The 20,121-nt window shown below is 43.9% G+C and overlaps 1 protein-coding gene across 1 annotated transcript; it reads right to left on the reverse strand.

Moving 5' to 3' along the window:
- Window positions 1-15,478: 15,478 nt before the first annotated feature.
- Window positions 15,479-16,718, reverse strand: LOC118476388 (uncharacterized). Its single transcript, XM_035965396.1, has 2 exons — window positions 16,674-16,718; window positions 15,479-16,104 (listed from the first exon to the last, which is right to left on the reverse strand). Exon 2 carries the CDS (start codon window positions 16,096-16,098, stop codon window positions 15,715-15,717), a length of 384 nt encoding a protein of 127 aa, XP_035821289.1. The 5' UTR covers window positions 16,099-16,104; window positions 16,674-16,718; the 3' UTR covers window positions 15,479-15,714.
- Window positions 16,719-20,121: the final 3,403 nt, after the last annotated feature.

The raw sequence follows: 20,121 nt of genomic DNA on the forward strand, positions 1-20,121 counted from the left end.
ACAACTTTGGTATTGTCATCACAGCATGATTAAACACTTAGCAAGGTCGAAAGGTGTTAACACAACAGCGCTGTCCAGATTTGGACAGATTCAGACTTGTGACTTTAAAAATTCATAACTGAAGATTCAGACATCCAAACAAAGTGATCTTAGACTTTCTGGAAAGCTAATTAAATGTTCTACAAATTATTTATAAACATCACTGGCTGGTTTAACATGTATCAAGGGTAAAATACACTATGAAGGCTGTGCTATCCAGAACTGGACAGATTCAGTCTTCAGACTTTAAACATCCATAACTTAATCTTCAGACCACCAAAAATAGTGATCCAAGACTTTTTGTAAAGCTTGGCAATTGCACTACATAACGTTTATAATCACCCAGAATTGGTTCTGTGCTTAACTGAATCAAACAACGCAGTTTTCAAAATCTGTTCTGACGGTGGACAGAACACAGCAACCAAGTTGTAAAATTCATAACTCTTAAACCGTCAGGTCTTTAGTTATGAAATTTTAACACAAGCAAGATCAGAAAAGCATCTAGAACTTTCTTATAACGACCATGAACAGGTGGCAACATTAAATTGAGCAAACAGTGCAGTTTCTGAAATCTGTACAGAATTTGGACAGATTCAGTTACTGAATTTGTAAAAAGCACAACTCCTAAACTGTTAGACCTGTGGCTGTCAAATTTTAACACAAGTAAGATAATAAAGTTATCTACAACTTTCTTGTGACCACCAATAACTAATTTCAAGATTAACTTAAGCAACCATTGCAATCTCTGAAATATGTTCAGAATTTCGACAGATTCAGGTGCTGGGCTTGTGAAAAGCACAACTCCTAAACAATCAGGTTTATGGCTGTCAAATTTCAGTACAAGCAAGATAATCATGTTATCTACAACTCTTTTATATGACTTTTCTACAGAAAACATGATTTGGTTTATCAACAAACAGCACGGGAAAATCACTGTGTGCAGTCCAAAACAGCAATTACTAAATTCAGCTCCTATACAATTCAAGAATTGCCGCGTTCTAGAGACTTGAATTATTCTAACGCTTTACCATTTGTTAGAGTTAAATTAATCAAATTAGGATCAACAAATCGACTTACTGCTTTTTATCCAAGTCATCTCGTGCCTAGAATTTCCATACTCAATTAACAACGCATTCTCTACGAAAATCAATGTCGAAGCGCTTTTCACCCAATAATTTGCATTTTAACTTAGACATCACATGAGCACTAATACTTTTTATCCGTGTCATAACCATACGCATTTAGACGACAACCAGCAATTCATCGTGACTACGAGCTTACCCAAACCCATCTATTAATTCGGCTAACTAGCGCAATAACATAGGCCGTTATACATCCTAAACGCTAGCTTGCCTCTTATTATCGCAATCCGAGACACAACATATATATACAACAATCACTTAACGAAATCGACTTCTACTTAACATGAGTTTACTAATCACAGTATAAGACCTACCGAACCATTTTAGACATCGTAACTCAAAAACATGGTTTGGAGCAGATTAATCAGCGTTTCTTACCCATGACTCAACTTAATTTAGTTAACACACCAGTCACCTAAAACAGCACATTGTTGGGGTCTAACCTAGAGGCATTTACATACGGCGTAAAACTCCATAAGTCTTACATTTGCTACTGAAGGACCTAAGGCACTTATGGGCATATGTTATCTGACTGTTCTTCAATTTTAGCAAGGATTGACTCATGAACGCTACTTGCCTCCAATAGTTATTGGACTGCGATAACACTCGTATAAGACCTCTAATCGACCAACAAGACATTTATTTATCCAAAGGGGCATGGAATGCAATATTTGACAAGGCAAGGCATCGACCCGCCATACCACAGAAAGCATGACGACACCGACAGATGCTATCAACTAATCATTTTTAAAAATATTAAACTTACTTCTCGCTTTACCACTACACCACCATTTAGTCACGTGACCATCGGGAGAGTCCTTCACACGATTATACAATAGCAACCTAAACGTCGGGTCACACAATACATACATATTTCTTTGTTGCGAGTATAACCATATTACGGCATATACCCATGCACCTCAATTAAATATCTCACGCCACCACTACTATAATACACTACGGCACACACACACATACGTGTACTAATTCAATCCTCACATCACATATATTTCCAAACTTACTCATCACATAAAACAAGCACGACACGCGTGTTTACCAAAACGTGAATGCGACCTTGCCACGACATATAATCCAAACATTTTATGCCCACATCTAATCAAACACCACTATACACCACATCGACCCAAAACGTAATTAGAAAACTACAAATCGCACACCTCAACAACCGCTTATTCTTTAACCGCAAATGCGATCCTACTAACGTGTATTGCCGAAACATATTACACACATCCACATATATACATGCATTGTCCGACATCAACCAAAACATATGTATTATAAACTATAAACCAATCAACCTGAATGGGTCGTGACTAGACGCATGGTTGTCCACATGGCTCGGTATTTCGTCGAACGGGCAAGGCACGACATCGACCACTAGCTGCGAAAACACACAATTTGTTGGCGGCAGTTCATCGAACATCACACACATTGGAAAATAAACATCGAGAACAGCGGGGGTTTCTCACCACGGTTTTCGACGGAGCCACGGATGGGCTGCGCAAAACAGCGAGCACACGACGGGCGTCGACGACGCGCTATCCATGGGGCTCCACAAAACAGCGAGCCGGCAGCGCGCGAAGACGTCGGGGCTGCGTAGATCGGCGGTGGAGCTCGCTGCGCGACGAAGCCGAGGCGGCTGCTGCAGCCCGAAACCAGATGGAGGGGGCTCGACATGGGGGAGCACTCGCGCGCAGTCAAGGGGTAGCAAGGGTGCGTGGTGGCTGCGACGGCCATGGAGGCGGAGGTGCGGTGCCGCGGAGGAGAGCAGAGGCGTCGCGGATCCAGGCGTCCAGGAGAGGTCGCCGGACCTGGGACCTAGCGCCGAGCAGGAAGACCAAGGAATGGAGCTCGGCGGCCATGGAGTTTTTGCCCCTGCGCACGTACAGGAAACGTAGAGGAGCATGTGCAGAGGAGGCCGACCATGGGGTGGAGAAGGGCACCGAGCACATGGGCTCTGGACGCCATGGCCGTAGGGGGCGGCTCCACGCGCGCCATGGGAGGAAGCTTGCCTGGGCGTCTGCCATGGAGGAGCTTCTGCGCACAGAGGAGGAAAGGATCCCTGCACTAAACGCCGTGGAGAAGAGGGGCGCTGGGCAGAGGAGATGGGAGCAGAAAGCTTGGGCGCCATGGCTGGGAGCGCGATGGAGAGGGCAGCTCGCTGGTGGCTGTTGCTGCCGTGAAGCAAGGAGGAAGAAGCTGGCGGCTGGAAATTTTTGAGGGGTGGGAATGGAAAATTGCCAAGGGCAAGGGGAGAGGGGTTCATATTTATAGAGGAGCTCTAGGGTTATGGTTTCCTTAGTGGGCTGGGCTGGGCTACAATGGGCTTGGCCCAAAACGCTAAATCGTGTCGCGCTAAATTATTTCCATTTTATTTTATGGTGTTTTGATTAAACACGGATTACCAGATCGCTAATTATTTCCCGGAATACAAATGCTCTTGCGGAGTTCGTTTGTACGCAAAATAGCGTGAACTAGAGTTCGGACGAATGGACGATTAATTCGGCCGAGAGTTGGATTTGATTTCGCTCGGAAATAATTACCTACGCGTGATTCGAAAATAAATCGTCCTAAGATTTGTTCGGCTTTGAATTTTTAGTCGGAGAAAATCGGATTGTGACTTTTTAAAATCGTTGTCGATACGGGGTTTTGAGCTCAGTCCAGCCATGAGATATTTGGCCGAGTGGAGTAAGAATTAATTAGAGGACGACATATTGAGCATTCCGTTTGAGAGTACGGACTTGGATAAAATAGTCGGACATCGATCGAAGTTCGAGGAATTGGACTCGAGCTCAGATCAAATAAAGGTCGTCGAGAGTTTGATTTAAAGAGCTTCTGATGAGATTTATAATTCGAGAATGATCTTCGAGTCTGCATTAGTTCCGAGAATTAAAAGTTTTTAACACGCTCCAAAATTGGTTGTTTCTCGCGATCGATTAACTCTGAATTCGGTGAACTTCCAAGAGAAAGCCTGATAAACAGAGATAGGCACGATCGAGAAATAGGAATTTTTACTGAGCATCCGAGATTAGGATTAATCTCCCGACATAACGCGAAATAGACACCTGGGGTGTCACAACTTGTGGGTAAAGATGAGCAACCTCTGTAGAGTGTAAAACTGGTATATCAGCCGTGCTCACGGTCATGAGCTGCTAAGACCCTCACATGAGTAACTTATAGAATTAAATTTAACTGGTCATTTGCATCGCACTATGGTTTATTATTAATTCTGATCTATTATTACTATGGTTTGGTATATACTTACATTTAGTAACTGCTAATAAAACTTGACCAACTTATTAAAAGCAATGCTCATCTTTAACCATTATTTGTTGATCAGCCTTACACTTCACATGAACTCCCACCTTTGGTGAGTTCATACACATTATTCCCCACAACTTGTTGAGCTATGATCTTTTGTGAGCTCACTCTTGCGATATATAACCCCTCCCACAGGAGAAGAACAGGTAGTCCAGGAGGAGGCCCGCAATGGGAGTACGAGATTATCTAGGTGGCGTCTCCTAGTCAGCTTGATGGTGCCAAGAAATAATTATTTAGTTCGTTTTATTGTTATCATTTATTTCTGTAAGACTTCCTGAAAGGGAAATAGGGTTAACCTTTCCTACAATTAATTTTGGTGGTTGAATGCCCAACACAAATATATGGACTAACTAGTTTGCTCTAGAATACATGTTCTACAGGTGCATAAAGGTTCAACACAAACCAATAAATATTCAAGTTAGGGATCAAATTCAAAGGAGCAAAATAAACCAAGTGTATTGTGGTCTGGCGCACCGGACTGTCCGGTGTGCCACCGGACAGTGTCTGGTGCACCATGACCGTACAGAGTCCAACCAGCCACTCTCAGGTTTTTGCAGGCGCCCTCCGATATAATTCACCGGACTGTTTGGTGCACCAGCGGAGCAACAACTAATGGTGAGAGGCGCACCAGATAGTGAACAGGATCTGTCCGGTGCGGCACCGGACTGTCCGGTGCCACAAGAAGACAACGACGCCAACGGTCGACTGCTCCCGAACCCTAACGGTTGGGTGACGTGGTGACGCACCGGACAGCCTACAGTGCCTATCCGGTGCGCCCATCGATAACAGCCTCCCCAACGACTTCTTTGGTGGTTGAGGGCTATAAATACTCCCCAACCACCACAACACCAAGCACCCAAGCATTCTGAACATTGCATTCAATACAAGAGCAATAGACTCCACTTCAAGACACAATCAAAGCGATCAATCCACTCAAAGTCCCCAAATTAACTCTAGTGCATTAGGACTTGTGAGAGGATCTCTTGTGTTCATTTGTTGCTCTTGTTTGCTTGGCTTGGCATTCTTTTTCTTTTCAATTCTTACTCTCAAGTGCTTTGTAAGCAAGGCAAGAGACACCAATTGTGTGGTGATCCTTGCGGGGTCTAAGTGACCCGTGAGATTAAGGAAGAAGGCTCACTCGGTCTAAGTGACCGTTTGAGAGAGGGAAAGGGTTGAAAGAGACCTGGTCTTTGTGACCACCTCAACGGGGACTAGGTTCTTTGGAACCGAACCTCGGTAAAACAAATAACCATGTTCATCTGCTTGATTCTCATTTGATTTGTTTTCACCCTCTCTCTCGGACTTGAATTTAATTCTAACGCTAACCTCGGCTTGTAGTGTGTGCTTAAGTTTATAAATTTCAGGTTTTGCCTATTCACCCCCCTCTAGGCAACTTTCAATTAGTATCGAAGCCTGGTGCTTCATTAGAGTCTAACAACTCGAAGTGATGTCGGGAGATCACGCCAAGAGGGAGATCGTGACCGGCGACAAGCCCGCAAGCTCGGGGAGGACTCTCTCAAGCGAGTCCGGCAACAAGCACAAGGAGGAATCCTCTTCCTCCATCAAGTCCCATCGGAGAGGTGACAAGAAAAAGAAGATGAAGAAAGTGGTCTACTACGAGACTGACTCATCGTCGCCCTCCACATCGAGCTCTGACTCGTCGTCCACTACTTCTAAGCGCCATGAGTTCAAGAAGTATAGTAAGATGCCCCTTCGCTATCCCCGTATTTCAAAACGCGCTCCTCTACTTTCCGTTCCCTTAGGCAAGCCACCATATTTTGATGGTGAAGATTATTCTATGTGGAGTGATAAAATGAGGCATCATCTAACCTCACTCCACGAAAGTATTTGGGAAATTGTTGAGTTTGGAGCGCACGTACCAAAGGTAGGGGACAAGGACTACGACTCGGACGAAGTCGCCCAAATTATGCACTTTAACTCCCAAGCCACGACTATACTCCTCGCCTCCTTGTGTCGGGAGGAGTATAATAAGGTGCAAGGGTTAAAGAGTGCTTAAGAAATTTGGGACGTCCTCAAAACGGCGCACGAAGGGGACGAGGTGACCAAGATCCCCAAGCGTGAGACGATCGAGGGAGAACTCGATCGATTCGTCCTCAACAAGGAAGAAGAGCCACAAGCAATGTACAACCGGCTCAAGACCTTGGTCAACCAAGTGCGCAACCTCGGGAGCACCAAATGGGATGACCATGAGATGGTCAAGGTTATTCTTAGATCCCTCGTATTTCTTAATCCTACTTGTTGGGGACTTGTTCTCAAATGCTATGAGTTAAGAACAAGGCAACACAAAATATTAAATGTTAATGTCCTTCATCCTTCGAAGCATTATTTCCCTTAGGATATAACGATCTTCGGACGAAGGTCATGAAGGACGTACCTTCATCATCACGATATACGTTAATGAAAGACAAAGCATATGAAACATGAAAGATAACATGAATAATCATATAACATCATTCACATATCTTCATTATATAATCTTGAATAGATAAAGACAATATTGAATTGCATTTGTACCTTCGGCTTGACAGAAGGCAAAAATCCAAGCGTGGCGCGCAAGCGAATACAAGACAGCGTGAACAGTACGGGGGTACTGTTCATCTATTTATAGGCACAAGACGCAGCCTGTGAGAAATTACATTCATGCCCTTCACAAATGATTACAATCATAATACAAGTTATCATGGGCCGATTGGTCATTTCATCTTTAAGTCGGTGCATTTGGAAGTACGCTACGAAGCTCTCTGATTGATAGCTTCGGCTTTGCTTTTGTGTCGATCTTCAAAAGGTGTTTCTTCTTATGGGACCTTCGGCGACGACGCAGACCCCTAACAGTAGCCCCTTCACGGTGCTAGATCATTTTTCGTAACGAGCTCGACCCATGAAAAATTCTCTTAGGCTTCGGAATGCCGAAGGTCCGAAAAACACCTTCCCTGAGCTCGTTATCGAGAAACGATTTAAATATTTTGAGTGAAAGGTGGTCCCACCATACGACGGGTACTCGCGATCTGGTGATTCGCCTTCTTGGGCACTATGGTCCACCGTTTAGTGGGTGCGGGCGACTGTTCAGCGGGTGCAAGCGGCTTGACGATTCACCTTCCCACCTGCAGCACTTTATAAACAGATGGGTAGGTGTGAAGTTACCATAGCATTTACTACTATTGCACTATTGTGCTGCCGAAAAATTTGACCACAGCCGAAGCTTATTCACCGTATTCTCAATCAAAGCATCGTTTTGCTTTAGCTTCGTCACAAGAGGGAGCTTCGGCAAAGATAAAAAGTAATCAACTTCGTCAAAACGCAAGAAATTCAGCATTAAATGGCCAGGGTGCGCTCAACAGCTAGGATTACACGCGACGAAGAGGAGACCGAAGCTATTAAGACTGCCTCAATCTCCAAAGTTATGAGGCAGTTAGGACTATTTGTGCCAGAGGGTGCTGCTGACGAAGGTGCACCTGCTGCCGAAGCCGAGCAGGCAGATATTGAAGAGGGTGATGGTGGTGAAGAAGAGATAGATTATAATACCACCATGCCATCCAAAACCAGCCACTTGGATTTTGGGAAATCGACTGTCTCCAAAGCTGACATGCCGATGATGACAAAACTAGGCTACTTCGGGGAAGCCGAGAAGAAGCTGATTCTCTTTGGCGGGGAAGAGACCATCCCGAAGCCAGAAAATGATGAGGTGGTAGTTTTTAAGAACTTCTTCAAAGCAGGGTTGAGGTTTCCTCTGCATGGAATGATTGCAGATGTTTTGGAAAATTTCGAAATTTATCTTCATCAGTTGACTCCTAACGCTATCGTTTGGCTCAGCGTCTTTATCTGGGCTCTTCGAAGCCAAGGAGTGGAGCCACTTGCCGAAGTCTTCTGCCGGGTGCACGAACTTCACTATCAGACGAAGGCTAGAGAAGATGGATTGCACGAAAACTTTGGTTGTTATAATTTTGCCTACCGCAAAGACATGAAGACACCGGTGGTTAGCTACCGCACCAAATGGCCAACCGGTTGAAAAACTGAATGATTTTATATTAAGATTGATGAGAAAAAGGAGAAGCTAGTTCAGAGTCCGCTGGTCCTCACCTTCGAGTTAACTAGGCCTCAGTGCCGCATGACGCCAGGGACATCATGCCCAGATGCTGTGGGCGAATTTAGAGTTGTATCTGAACATATTGGTACTAGGGATTTGGTTCAGGAGTACTTAGCCAATAGGGTATTCCCAACGTTGAAGGAATGGGGTATGCCGAAGCTTAAAGGAGAGAAGAAAAAGAACGAGCTCGTTCGGCTGCCCTACCATTTTAAGTTCAAGAAACACTTCAAAGAACCCTGCCAAGAATGGTTGGATACAATTGAGGTTATGTGCAATGAGATCTTGGGCAATTATATGAAAAAAGAAGATCAATTGATGACAGCAGCCTTCGGCACCCGGCCGAATCGCAGGTTAAACCCAGACTACGAAGCTTATATGAACGCTTTAAAATTTGAATACCCAGACTACGAAAGGCTAAGCAAAGGTGCCGAAGGGCCAAAACGAAAAGGAGCTGTCAGTGTTATGCAAAGACAAGCGCCATAATGATAAAAGAAGATGAAAACTTAGCAAAAAAGAAGAAATCCAGTCCTGAGCCGAAGGTGGTTGTGTCGAAGAAAAGAAAGGCTACAGCTCCGAAGCCAAAGGCTGATTTAGAAGAAGAAATTCCCTCAACACTTTCTGCCACTGACGCAAAAGAAATTTTAAAGGTAATGACCGAATCTCTACCTAATAAGCTAAGTCCGCTAGGACCGGAACTGATGAAGCTTTTATAGAAGAAGAAGGAGCCTTCGGCTGCCAAGAAGTCTGCTGAACCAAAAAAGCGAAGAATTATTACTGTCATTGAGGCTATTGAAGAAACACCGCCATCGGCCTCAGCGCTGAAAACAGCAGCAGCCGAAGCTGCTCCTGCCGAAGCTTCTACTTCCGAAGCTGCAGCACCCGAAGCCATAGATTTGGAAAACACACTTATTGATATTGATGAGATGATTTTGAATATGGCTGAGGAAACCCCGGCCACAGTGTCTGAGAAAAGGGAGAAGATGCCTGGAAAAGAGAAGGAGCCTGCTGAAGATACTTCGGAAGAAGAAAATTTCAACTTTCAAAACATAATTGGGCCAGAATTGTCAAAGGCTGAAAAAGAAGAGCTGAGGGACTATGCCATATCTTGTGGGTACCAGCCAGGGGCGCTGCTCTTCGGTGGTGTTGCCGAAGAGAGTTTAGGATGCCTTCGGGACCGAGTTGGGGCGAAGGTTGTCAGCACTTTGTCGAAAAGTGTTGGTTTCGAGGCCGATCTCAGCAAATACCGACGACAACATATCGCCAGTAGCCTGTTTTATTCTAACTTTAAGGTAAAATTCTTCCCTTAACTTTTTATTGTTTTGATATGAGGATGTTTTCTGATGAAAGGTTACTTTGCCAGAGCCTACTACTAAGCAAAGCCTTGAGGATGCAACAAGACCTCGAGGACAAGAAAAATGAAGTTATAATTGAGGGCTTAGAGAAGAAGACTAAAGATCATGAAGCTGCCCTAGAAAAGAAAGAATTTGTGCTTCAAACGATGGAAGGTTCACTGGCAGAAGCTCAAGCCGAGATCGCTAGATTGAACAGTGAACTTTCCCTACAGTCAAAAAGCTTTGAGCAAGAGAAGAAATATTTCAAAACAAAACTCGAAGCTGAAGCTGAAAAAGTTCAAATCGACAGAAATCACTCAAGGATCTGCAGGAAAAATGCTTAGGCTTCGGCACCCGGTGCATTCAACGGCTAAAGCAGGTCTTTAATTCAGTTGGAGCCAGCTCCGAAAAGTTTAAACCTTCGGTTGAAGACCTGTCGGGCACATTTGATCATATCGAAGGTGAAGTTGATGCTCTCGACGAAGTTATAGCTGGACATGATGACTTTTGTGCCTTGCTAGCTTCTCGAGGCACAGTTATCGCTTTCATGAAGGCTGGCTGTACACATGGAAATATTGTAAACAGACCAAACTTTAGCTTGTCGCCAGCAGACTTGGATGATATCCCCGGCCTGGCCCGAAGCATCGGAAACAGATTTGTTACTCAAATCTGGGCAAAGGGCGGGCGAAACCTGGCTGGTGACGAAGCTCGAAGTCACCTTAAACCGATAATAAACTCATACCTTGCGCTTACCTTTTCCTTGAAACTTGAATTTACCTTATAATGCTTTGATGTGTACAGGATGACGAAGCCGAAGAGCATTGAGCCGAAGCTTAGCAGATGATCCGAAGTTTATCAGTTGATGATGAAGCCGAAAACCTTGATGTGAAAAAACTCTAGAAAAACTCTTGTATTATCCTTGTAAAGAATATTGTAATTTGAGAACCAGATACTACTCTGTAAATTTTTCCATACCATGTAATATATTTTTACCTTTCCGTCCATGTATGAACTGCTTTGATGTGGATAAAACTTGTATTTTTTGAGCCGAAGGCGAAAAACACCTTCCCCTCTTTTCGTACACAATGAAGCATAAATCTGCTTCCGAAGCCGTAACCTCAGAGCCGAAGCAACTGTCTGTATTTGTATGATATGATGATGATGATCCTATGTATGTCTAAATGAATGTTTATGAATGCAATGTATGATGTAATGTATCGTGCAAATGAATGCCCAAATGCACACGTACGAAGCCACATCCATAACCTTCATTCCCTTAGGAATGACTGAAGTCACTTTGCCGATTATTTTTCGGCTGCACCGCTTATTTTTCGGTGTAAGTTCTGCATCCCCTTAGGAACATCTTTTGAACTTCTTTGCCTTCTATTTCGGCGGTATTCGCGTTGACTTTTCGCGCTTCGCCTTATATTTCAGCGGTATTTGGCTCTGCATTCCCTTAGGAATGACTTTTGAGCAGAAAACTTACGCTGCGCTCCCTTAGGAATGGCTTTTTGTAGCTTTGTCGTGCTCTGCATCCCCTTAGGGACGACTTTCGAGCTTCTCCCTGTTTTTTCCTTTTCTCTGCACTCGATGGTGCATACTCAGATTTTACATTTACATATTTTTGGGGATTTTGCTCTCGTAGAGCTGAATAGGAAAGGAAAAATTACAAACTATGGCCCCATTAAAAACATTTCTCCCCCTTTGGAAAGGAAAAGGGTGCCATAGGAAAAATGTAAAAGATTACATCAATTTATACATAATACCGTCGAAGCTCATCCGCATTTCAAGATCTAGGAATGTCGTTGTCGTCCATGTCCTTTAATCTGTAAGAACCGGGTCTTGACGAAGATGCTACCAGAAAGGGTCCTTCCCACTTCAGCTGAAGCTTGCCTACTGTGTCAGGGTTGGCTACTCTCCGAAGCACCAAATGTCCAGGCTTAATGTCTTTCAACCGAACTTTTCTATCACACTATTTTATTGTTTTGGCTTGATATTTGTTGATATTTTCCACAGCCTGAAGTCTGGTCCCTTCTATAGTATCCTTTGCCACAGAATAATTAGCTTCGTCTTCTACCGAAGCTACTGTTCTTATCGACCCCGCTTTAGCCTCTTCGAGGGTTATAGCTTCGTCACCAAACAATAACTTAAATGGTGTAAAACCTGTTGACCTTGATATAGATCTATTGTGGCTCCACACCACTTTAACCAACTCATCTGGCCACTTTCCTCTGGGCTGATTGAAGATTAACTTCATTATTCCCGTCATTATAATACCATTTGCCCTTTCAACTAGTCTGTTTGATTCCGGGTGCCTGACTGATGCAAAATGAATTTTTGTGTCGATCTGATCGCAGAAATCTTTGAAAGTTTCAGCATCAAACTGCGTTCTATTGTCTACAGTTATAGCCTTCGGCACACCGAAACGACAAACTATATTCTGCCAGAAGAATTTTTGGACCGTAGCCGAAGTTATTGTAGCCAAAGGCTTCGCTTCGATCCACTTAGAAAAATATTCTACCGCCACCACGACATATCTCAAGTTGCCCTGCGCTAGTGGGAGTGGACCTAGTAGATCCAGGCCCCATCTCTGCAATGGCCAGGTTGGTTGTATCAGCTGAGTCAATGACGAAGGTTGCTTCTGTTCTCTTGCACATTTTTGGCAATTTTCGCACTTTTGAACCAAATCTGTTGCGTCCGAAGCTGCCTTCGGCCAATAGAATCCTTATCGGAAAACCTTTCCCAGAAGAGGTCTGGACCCAATATGGGATCCACACAATCCTGCGTGTATCTCCTTCATCAGTTCTATACCTTCGGTTCTGGATAAGCATTTGAGAAGTGGGGAACAAACTCCATGTTTATATAACTCCCCTTCTATTATGACATATTGTCTTGTTCTTGCTTCCATTCTTTTTCTATAAACCTCATCATCCGAGAGATAGTTACCTTGGAGGAAAGATATAATCTCAGTCCTCCAATCTTCACTATGAACAGGAGATATTGTGAGCACTGCTCTTTCGAAAAGTTCCACCGAAGGTGCTCTTATTGTCTCAAAAAATACTTCCGAAGGTAGAGGAATCCCCTGTGCCGTTGACTTGGCTAGCAGATCAGCATGCTCATTTTCTCCTCGTGGAATATTCTTAACAGAAAATCCTTCGAAAGAAGCTTCAAGTCTTCGAACTGTGTCTAGGTATTTCTCAAGCTTCAGATCTCTTGCCTTGCAACTCTTGTCAACATGACCAGAAATAACTTGAGAGTCGGTTTTAAGGACTGCCCTTCTTATTCCCATTGGCTTTAACTTCCGAAGTCCCAAAAGTAAAGCTTCGTATTCAGCAATATTATTTGTACAGCTGAAATCAAGCCTTGTTGCATAGCATGTTCTAACTTTGGAAGGTGCGACTAGGACAGCAGCCGCACCTGCACCGAAGGTTCCCCAGGAACCGTCGCAGAACACTGTCCAAGCTTCAGCATCATTATTTGCTTCTTCTTCCTGAGCCCCTGGCGTCCAGTCAGCGATGAAGTCTGCTAACGCCTAGGACTGAATTGAGGATCTATGCACATAGTCAATACTGAATTCATTAAGCTCCGCAGCCCACTTTCCAATCCTTCTAGTGGCTTCTCTGTTCCTCATGATATCCTTCAGAGGCTGTGATGAAGGAACAATTATGTGGTATGCTTGAAAATAATGCCGAAGCTTCCTCGAGGCCATTAAGACAGCATACAACACCTTCTCCAATTCTGTATAGTTTTTCTTTGATAAACTTAGAACTTCGGAGACAAAGTATACTGGGGCTTGCTTTTTAGTTTGTCCTTCAAGCTTCTCCTGTACAAGCGCTGCACTCACTGCAGAGTGCGAAGCTGCCACATACAATAGTAACGGAGCCCCTGGCGCAGGTGGAGTTAATGTTGTTAGATCAATCAAGTATTGCTTCAACTCTTCGAAGGCTTTCTGTTGAGCTGGGCCCTATTGAAAAACTTCGGCTGACTTTAGTATTTCAAAGAATGACAAGTTTCTTTCTGCTGATCTAGATATGAATCTATTCAATGATGCCAGTCTTCCTGCCAACCGTTGGGCCCCCTTCTTTGTGCTTGGCGGCTCCATCCAAAGGATAGCTTCGATCTTGCTTGGGTTAGCTTCAATCCCCTTCGTTGAAACTAGACAACCAAGGAACTTACCCTTCTTCACTCCAAAGACACATTTTTCTGGATTTAATTTCAGGCCAGCTTGCATGAAATTAGCAAATGTTTCTTGCAGATTAGTAATGTGATTTTCTTGCTTCGTGCTTTTTACTATGATATCATCAACGTATGTTAGCAAATTTCTGCCTATCTGAGAATGAAGGACCTTGGTTGTCATTCTGCTGAAGCTTCCTCCAGCATTCTTGATCCCCTCAAGCATCTGAAGATAACAATAGGTGCCACTGGGAGTTATGAAGCTAGTCTTCGGCTCATCCTCCTTCTTCATCCATATTTGATGATATCCTGAGTAGCAATCCAGCAGACTCATAAGTTTTGAAGAAGCTGATGCATCTACAAGAGAGTCTATTCTTGGTAATGGAAATTCGTCCTTTGGACAGGCCTTGTTGAGATCCGTGAAGTCAATACACATTCTCCATTTGCCATTAGCCTTCTTCACCATAACAGTATTGGCTAGCCACTCTGGATATTTTACCTCTCTGATAACACCAGCACTGAGAAGTCTTTTTACTTCATTCCGAGCACCTTCGGCTTTATCATCAGACATTTTCCGAAACCTTTGCTTTCTTGGCCTAAAGGATGGGTCGACATTGAGTGAATGTTCAATGACGTCTCTGTTGACACCATAGAGATCATTGGCCGACCAAGCAAAAACATCTTTGTTGTTGAATAAAAACCTTATCAAAGTTCTCTCCTGCTCTTCAGATAGCTGAGACCCCAGCAGTACCTTCTGCTCTGCTATGTCTTCACATACACTAGTAGAGATCTTATCATCGATGACGTTCGTATTGCGTCACTGCATGTGTATATATCGTCACAGAGTAAGGTTTCTGACGAATTTGTGACGAGTTCGATTTGGTCATAGGGGTCGCGTCACATTTGTTGTGTTGTGACGGACTACTCAGTTTCGTCATCGATGTGTATACATTCTGTGACGAAAGGCGCGTTGTCATGGAAGTGAATGCATGCTATGACGATCAGTTGTGGTCATAGAGGAAGACACTTTTCCGTCATAATTCGTCGTCTGCCCGAGCAAACTGACGGCGTTGTTAACGCCGTTTGGTTGCTGTGACGGTATGGTATCGTCACAGATAGAGCCGTGGTTTGGTCATTACCAGCCGTTTGGAAGGTGCTGATGCGTATGACGTCAGCGCTGACGTGGCTAGTGACGTGGCAGCTGACGTCAGTGCTGACGTAACGCTGACGTGGCTAGTACAGTGGCAGCTGACGTGGCATATGTTTTATTATATGCCACCAGTTTGGTCACAGATGTGCAGAGAATAATTTTATTGGAAATTGCAAAATATACTAGAACAGAGGAATGAGCACACAATTCCATATTCCATAGATGAATACAACTAGTATTCCAGTGCGCATACAAACTAAGTGGACAACACTAAACTCAGTTCATAGCATCACCACTTGAGTTCACATTTCAGTTGAGTTTGCACAAACATAACAGCATATAATCAAAAGTTGACACCCACGAGCAACTAGAGTTTTTGGGTACCCTCATGTCAAAGAACAGGCCAAAAACAGCAGCTCTGACTAGCAGCCCTCATGTCGAAGAAGAGTTACCATGCAAGGACAAGAGCTTCTTGATGAGCACATTGGTCTCCTCCATCTCCTTGCTGTTCTTCTCTGTTATCTTCTTGTACTCCTCCAACTCCCTTTGTGTCCTCGCCTGCTGTTCCTCAGCTTCTTCACATTTCTTCCTGAGCTGGTCGAGTTCACCTTGAACAGCAGCCGTCGCTTCAGCTGCAAGTTGTTCCCGAAGCTCACTATGATTTGATGATGAAGCCTTGGAGGTTGCCGATGTTTTGATGCCGACGCTTTTCAGGAATTGGTGTGAGCTGCTCTGGGACAGCACCTTCGACACAAGGTGCACACTGGATGCTGGCATCTCACCTTCAGCAACAGGTTCAGCCCTCAAAGCCTCCATATGAGACTGAAATATCATGGACAGAAACAGTTACATGTTATTGCTAATGAGCAACAGGAAGATGCTGACAATAATGTGAAAACAGTGACTTTCATTGCTAGTGCACGGGTCCTACAAGGCATTAACAAAGACTATGAAAAATAGACTGACAGACTCTAAAAGCTATACATTTGTTGGCAAATTATAGCAGATTATAGCAGTTACAAATTATAGCAGATTTGCTTAAAAGCTATACATTTGATGGCAAATTAAAAGCTATTCATTTGAAATACTCTATAAATAGACTATGAAAAATAATGTGAAAACAGTTACAAATTATGGCAGATTTGCTTAACAAAGACTCTAAAACCTATACATTTCTAGTGCACGGGTCCTACAAAAAATAGACTATGATATTTACTTTCATTTCAGAAATTTGATGGCAGACAAAATAGACTATGATCTGAACTCCCCTGGGATGGGACAAGCGATCTCACTCATCGATCTCACTCCCCTTCGTTCCATCGACCCACAGCCAGCCTCCCTCATATGATCTCATAAAAATTACACTAAATAAAGAAAACAAATGAACTTACAAGTGCTTCTCTTGCCGGTTCACTCAGGCCACGTTTGGAGCTGGTATGACAGGTCTTGAAGGCGTCCACCGCATCTAGTTCTTCAGTCTGGTCTAAGCTGGGTTCTTCTCGGTTTCTCTTCTGCTTCTGTTTCGTGGATAAACAATCACATCGAAGTTTGCTCAGATCAAATGCAATAGAAGTTGAGTGCACAAGTGCAGGTAGTAGTACAAGGTAATATTTACTTACATATGCATGTAAGTGTGCCACATAGCAGCGAGAACCCGTAGCCTGATGAAACTTGACTTGACTGCGGTTCTGCTTGTTCTTTGCACTTATTTCCTACAAGAGAATGAACATGTCAGATTAGATCATAGGTTCAATATGCGAAGATCCTTTGCAAACGTATAGTGAAAGAACAATATATGACAAGATACCCATACCATGTTCTTTGGATCAGACCACTTTGCAACTAATGCCCTCCACTGTTCATCAGTCATGTAAGATACAGGAGAAGTTGTGCTAATCTCATTTGCAGGTACACCATTGAAGTATTTCTGCTTGAGCCGATAACGCTGGTTTTTACCGCAGAGCGTAGCATATCGGTGCAAGCTTCCTTTGTTGCCTTGTCCTCAGTGTTAACGGACAAGCGCCCCTATGCATATGACAATTCCATAGTTAGTCAATTCAGGTTAAGCAGTATACAAGTGAACCATAGAATCAGTAATGCACTTACATTTAGCTGTGACACAAAGCTGTTGTAGTATTTCTGGTCGTCCTTGTAATCTTTCCAACGAGTTAGGATAGGCATGGTTTCCCGAATAATGATGCCAGCCTCTGATGCAAACTTGGCAGCTTGAACAGGTTCATGTGGCCTTTTTTTGCCTTCCTCAACAGCTATGGGCAGTCTCCTTTGCATAACTTTAGTCATCCTGTCCAGTTGTTTTCCCTTGGTTGCTGCCCTGGGTCTCCTTGGTGCTCGCTGTGTAGGAGCTACAAAATATAATTCGCTTTTATTGAATAATGAAATTGTTTTGTTTCATGCAAATCAGCAAAAGAGATGCCTTATTTGACTGAAAAAATAGAACTTGCCTTCAGTTTCTTCATCTCTAGCTACATTGGCTTGAGCATCACCTGTACTGTCATGAGCAGCAGATGCCATGGCTTCCTCTTCAGCTCTGCTGAAATGATCAGCAAGTCCAGGTGTAGTACGGCTGTTGCCTTCAGCATCACCTGTACTGTCATGAGCAGCAGATGCCATGGCTTCCTCTGCAGCTCTGCTGAAATGATCAGCAAGTCCAGGTGTAGTAGGGCTGTTTGGTATGTGATCATTTCCATCTGTTGGTTCCTGTACATTGTGGCCATCTGTCTCTGTAGAGTGAAACCTTTTTGAAGATTGCTCCTCTGGTTGTGCACCTGCCCTCACTCTCTTGCTGAACCTAATGCCTGGAGCCATGTTGGGGTCTATCTTCTTCTTTGAAGCAAGGGTTGTGTTTCTACCTCTTCTAGGATACTGTCCACAAAAAAAAAGTCATGTGCATTAAAAAGCAAGACCATATATTAATTAAGAGGTATGAAATAAAGAATATGAATCTAAAGGCATGAGCATATATTAAACACCAGATAAAAAACATTGAAATGCAATGCAACTATTTGGCATCCACTACTTTGAAGATAGAAGGAGCACCTTCATTGCCAGGGGTTTTGGCTGCTCATAATATTCACTGTCATCATCAGTATCTCCTTGATCATCATCGTCAAGGAGATACAAAGAGACATATGAATCCGAATCTGAACTAGTATTTATCTTGTTTGCTGCATGTTTCCCCTTTGTTGATGCAGATGGTGAGACAGAATTATTTAGAACAGAAGTATATTTGTTCAGACCCAAATCTTGCATCTTCTTTATATTCTCCTCCACTTGTTTATCCCGTCTTCTCTCATAAGCAGTTCGCTCATGTTGAACTACTTGCAAGATAGATAAGAACAAGCATACTGTGTGTATTAGATAATGTAAAGGATTTTACTAAAAGCTAAGAGGTACTACTATTTGCAGGGAAGGATTTGACTAAAAGCAAATAGATAAGATGTGTAGATTCAGTCATTATGAAGCTTGGTTATGATTGTGCAAGTTCATAATTGTGGTTGCACTGTAACTGTAGTGTTTCCCCTGTTTGGTTGTGGAAATCTTTATGCAGGCTTAAACAATGTTCAAAGTACTAGCTAGTACATTGATTAGGCGATGTAGATTTACACAAGCTGATGAACAAAAAAAGTGAAGATATTCTCATCTCTTTCTACCAGCAAGGTTCAAGAAAGCACTAAGCGCTGAGCGAGCGGTATGGTGGTGAAAATGCTTAAGCGTGATTAATCGTGCTTAATCATTTTTGTTAAAAAAAGAAAAAAAATACATGATATTGGGCCACCCTGCAGCAGCCCTTAACCCCCACCTCCTCTCTTCATGAGTCTGCAGCCCACTAGGCCCACCTGCCAGGAGGCTCAACGCAAAACCCCTCTCCCGTGATGACCTCTCCTCCGTGCCGTACGCTCTCCGGCTCCCTCTCCCGAAGCCTCTCCTCCCTCGTGCGATCTTCACCTCTACCGTGAAGCCGCTCCGCCTCTCTCTCACCAATCTGCTGCCTGCAGCCATCGTAGGTCCGTCCGCTCTCTCTCTCTCTCTCGTTGATCCGTCGATTTGCTGCCTGCTGGATTGACCTCGGAGGTGTTCCTCCTCTTCCTCTCCCTCCTCTACTCCCTTAAACATGCCGAATGGGCACGATTAAGCAGGGCCAGCGCTTAATTGCCCGCTTAGTAGGTAAGCGATGCGTTGACCCTCTGCGTAGCGCTTAACCGCGCCTAATCGCACGCCTAATCGCGCTTTCTTGAACCTTGTCTACCAGTACTAGAAACATAAGTTCTCTACTAAAACATGGATGTGACTGCATATAACACAATGTAAGGAACCAAACACAACTGTATGAGTGCACAATGATTACATAAATCAATATACAATATCTCTGATAACAACGAATGAATAATTAAACTAAATCTAGCGATGCTTAGGGTTTAGGGGTTGGACCTTTCTGACTTCTGTGCCTCCTTTTGTTCACCATCAAGGTCGTCTGCGATGACCCAAATCCAGCGATGTTAGGGTTTAGGGGTTAGCGAGAGCAATGTGGATGGGGCGTGTTAGGTGGAAGGGGCGAGAGAAATGGGGATGGCAATGAGATAGAGCGGGATGCGGCGAGTGAAGTCGGCGCCGACGCAGCTCATCGACGCGATTAGAGGTAAGGGGGCGGCTGTGAGGTACCTGGTCGAGGGGGCAGGTCGTCGACGGCGGATGTGTCCCAGCGGCGGCGGTGAGGTTCCTGGTCGAGGGGGCAGGTCGTCGACAGCCGTCGTGTCCCGGCGGCGGCGATTAGGTTTGGAGAAGTGGGGGAGAAAGAAGAGTGGGGGATAAATAAGAGTG

Source organism: Zea mays, chromosome 2 (genome assembly GCF_902167145.1).
Source record: "Zea mays cultivar B73 chromosome 2, Zm-B73-REFERENCE-NAM-5.0, whole genome shotgun sequence".
NCBI lineage: Eukaryota > Viridiplantae > Streptophyta > Magnoliopsida > Poales > Poaceae > Zea > Zea mays.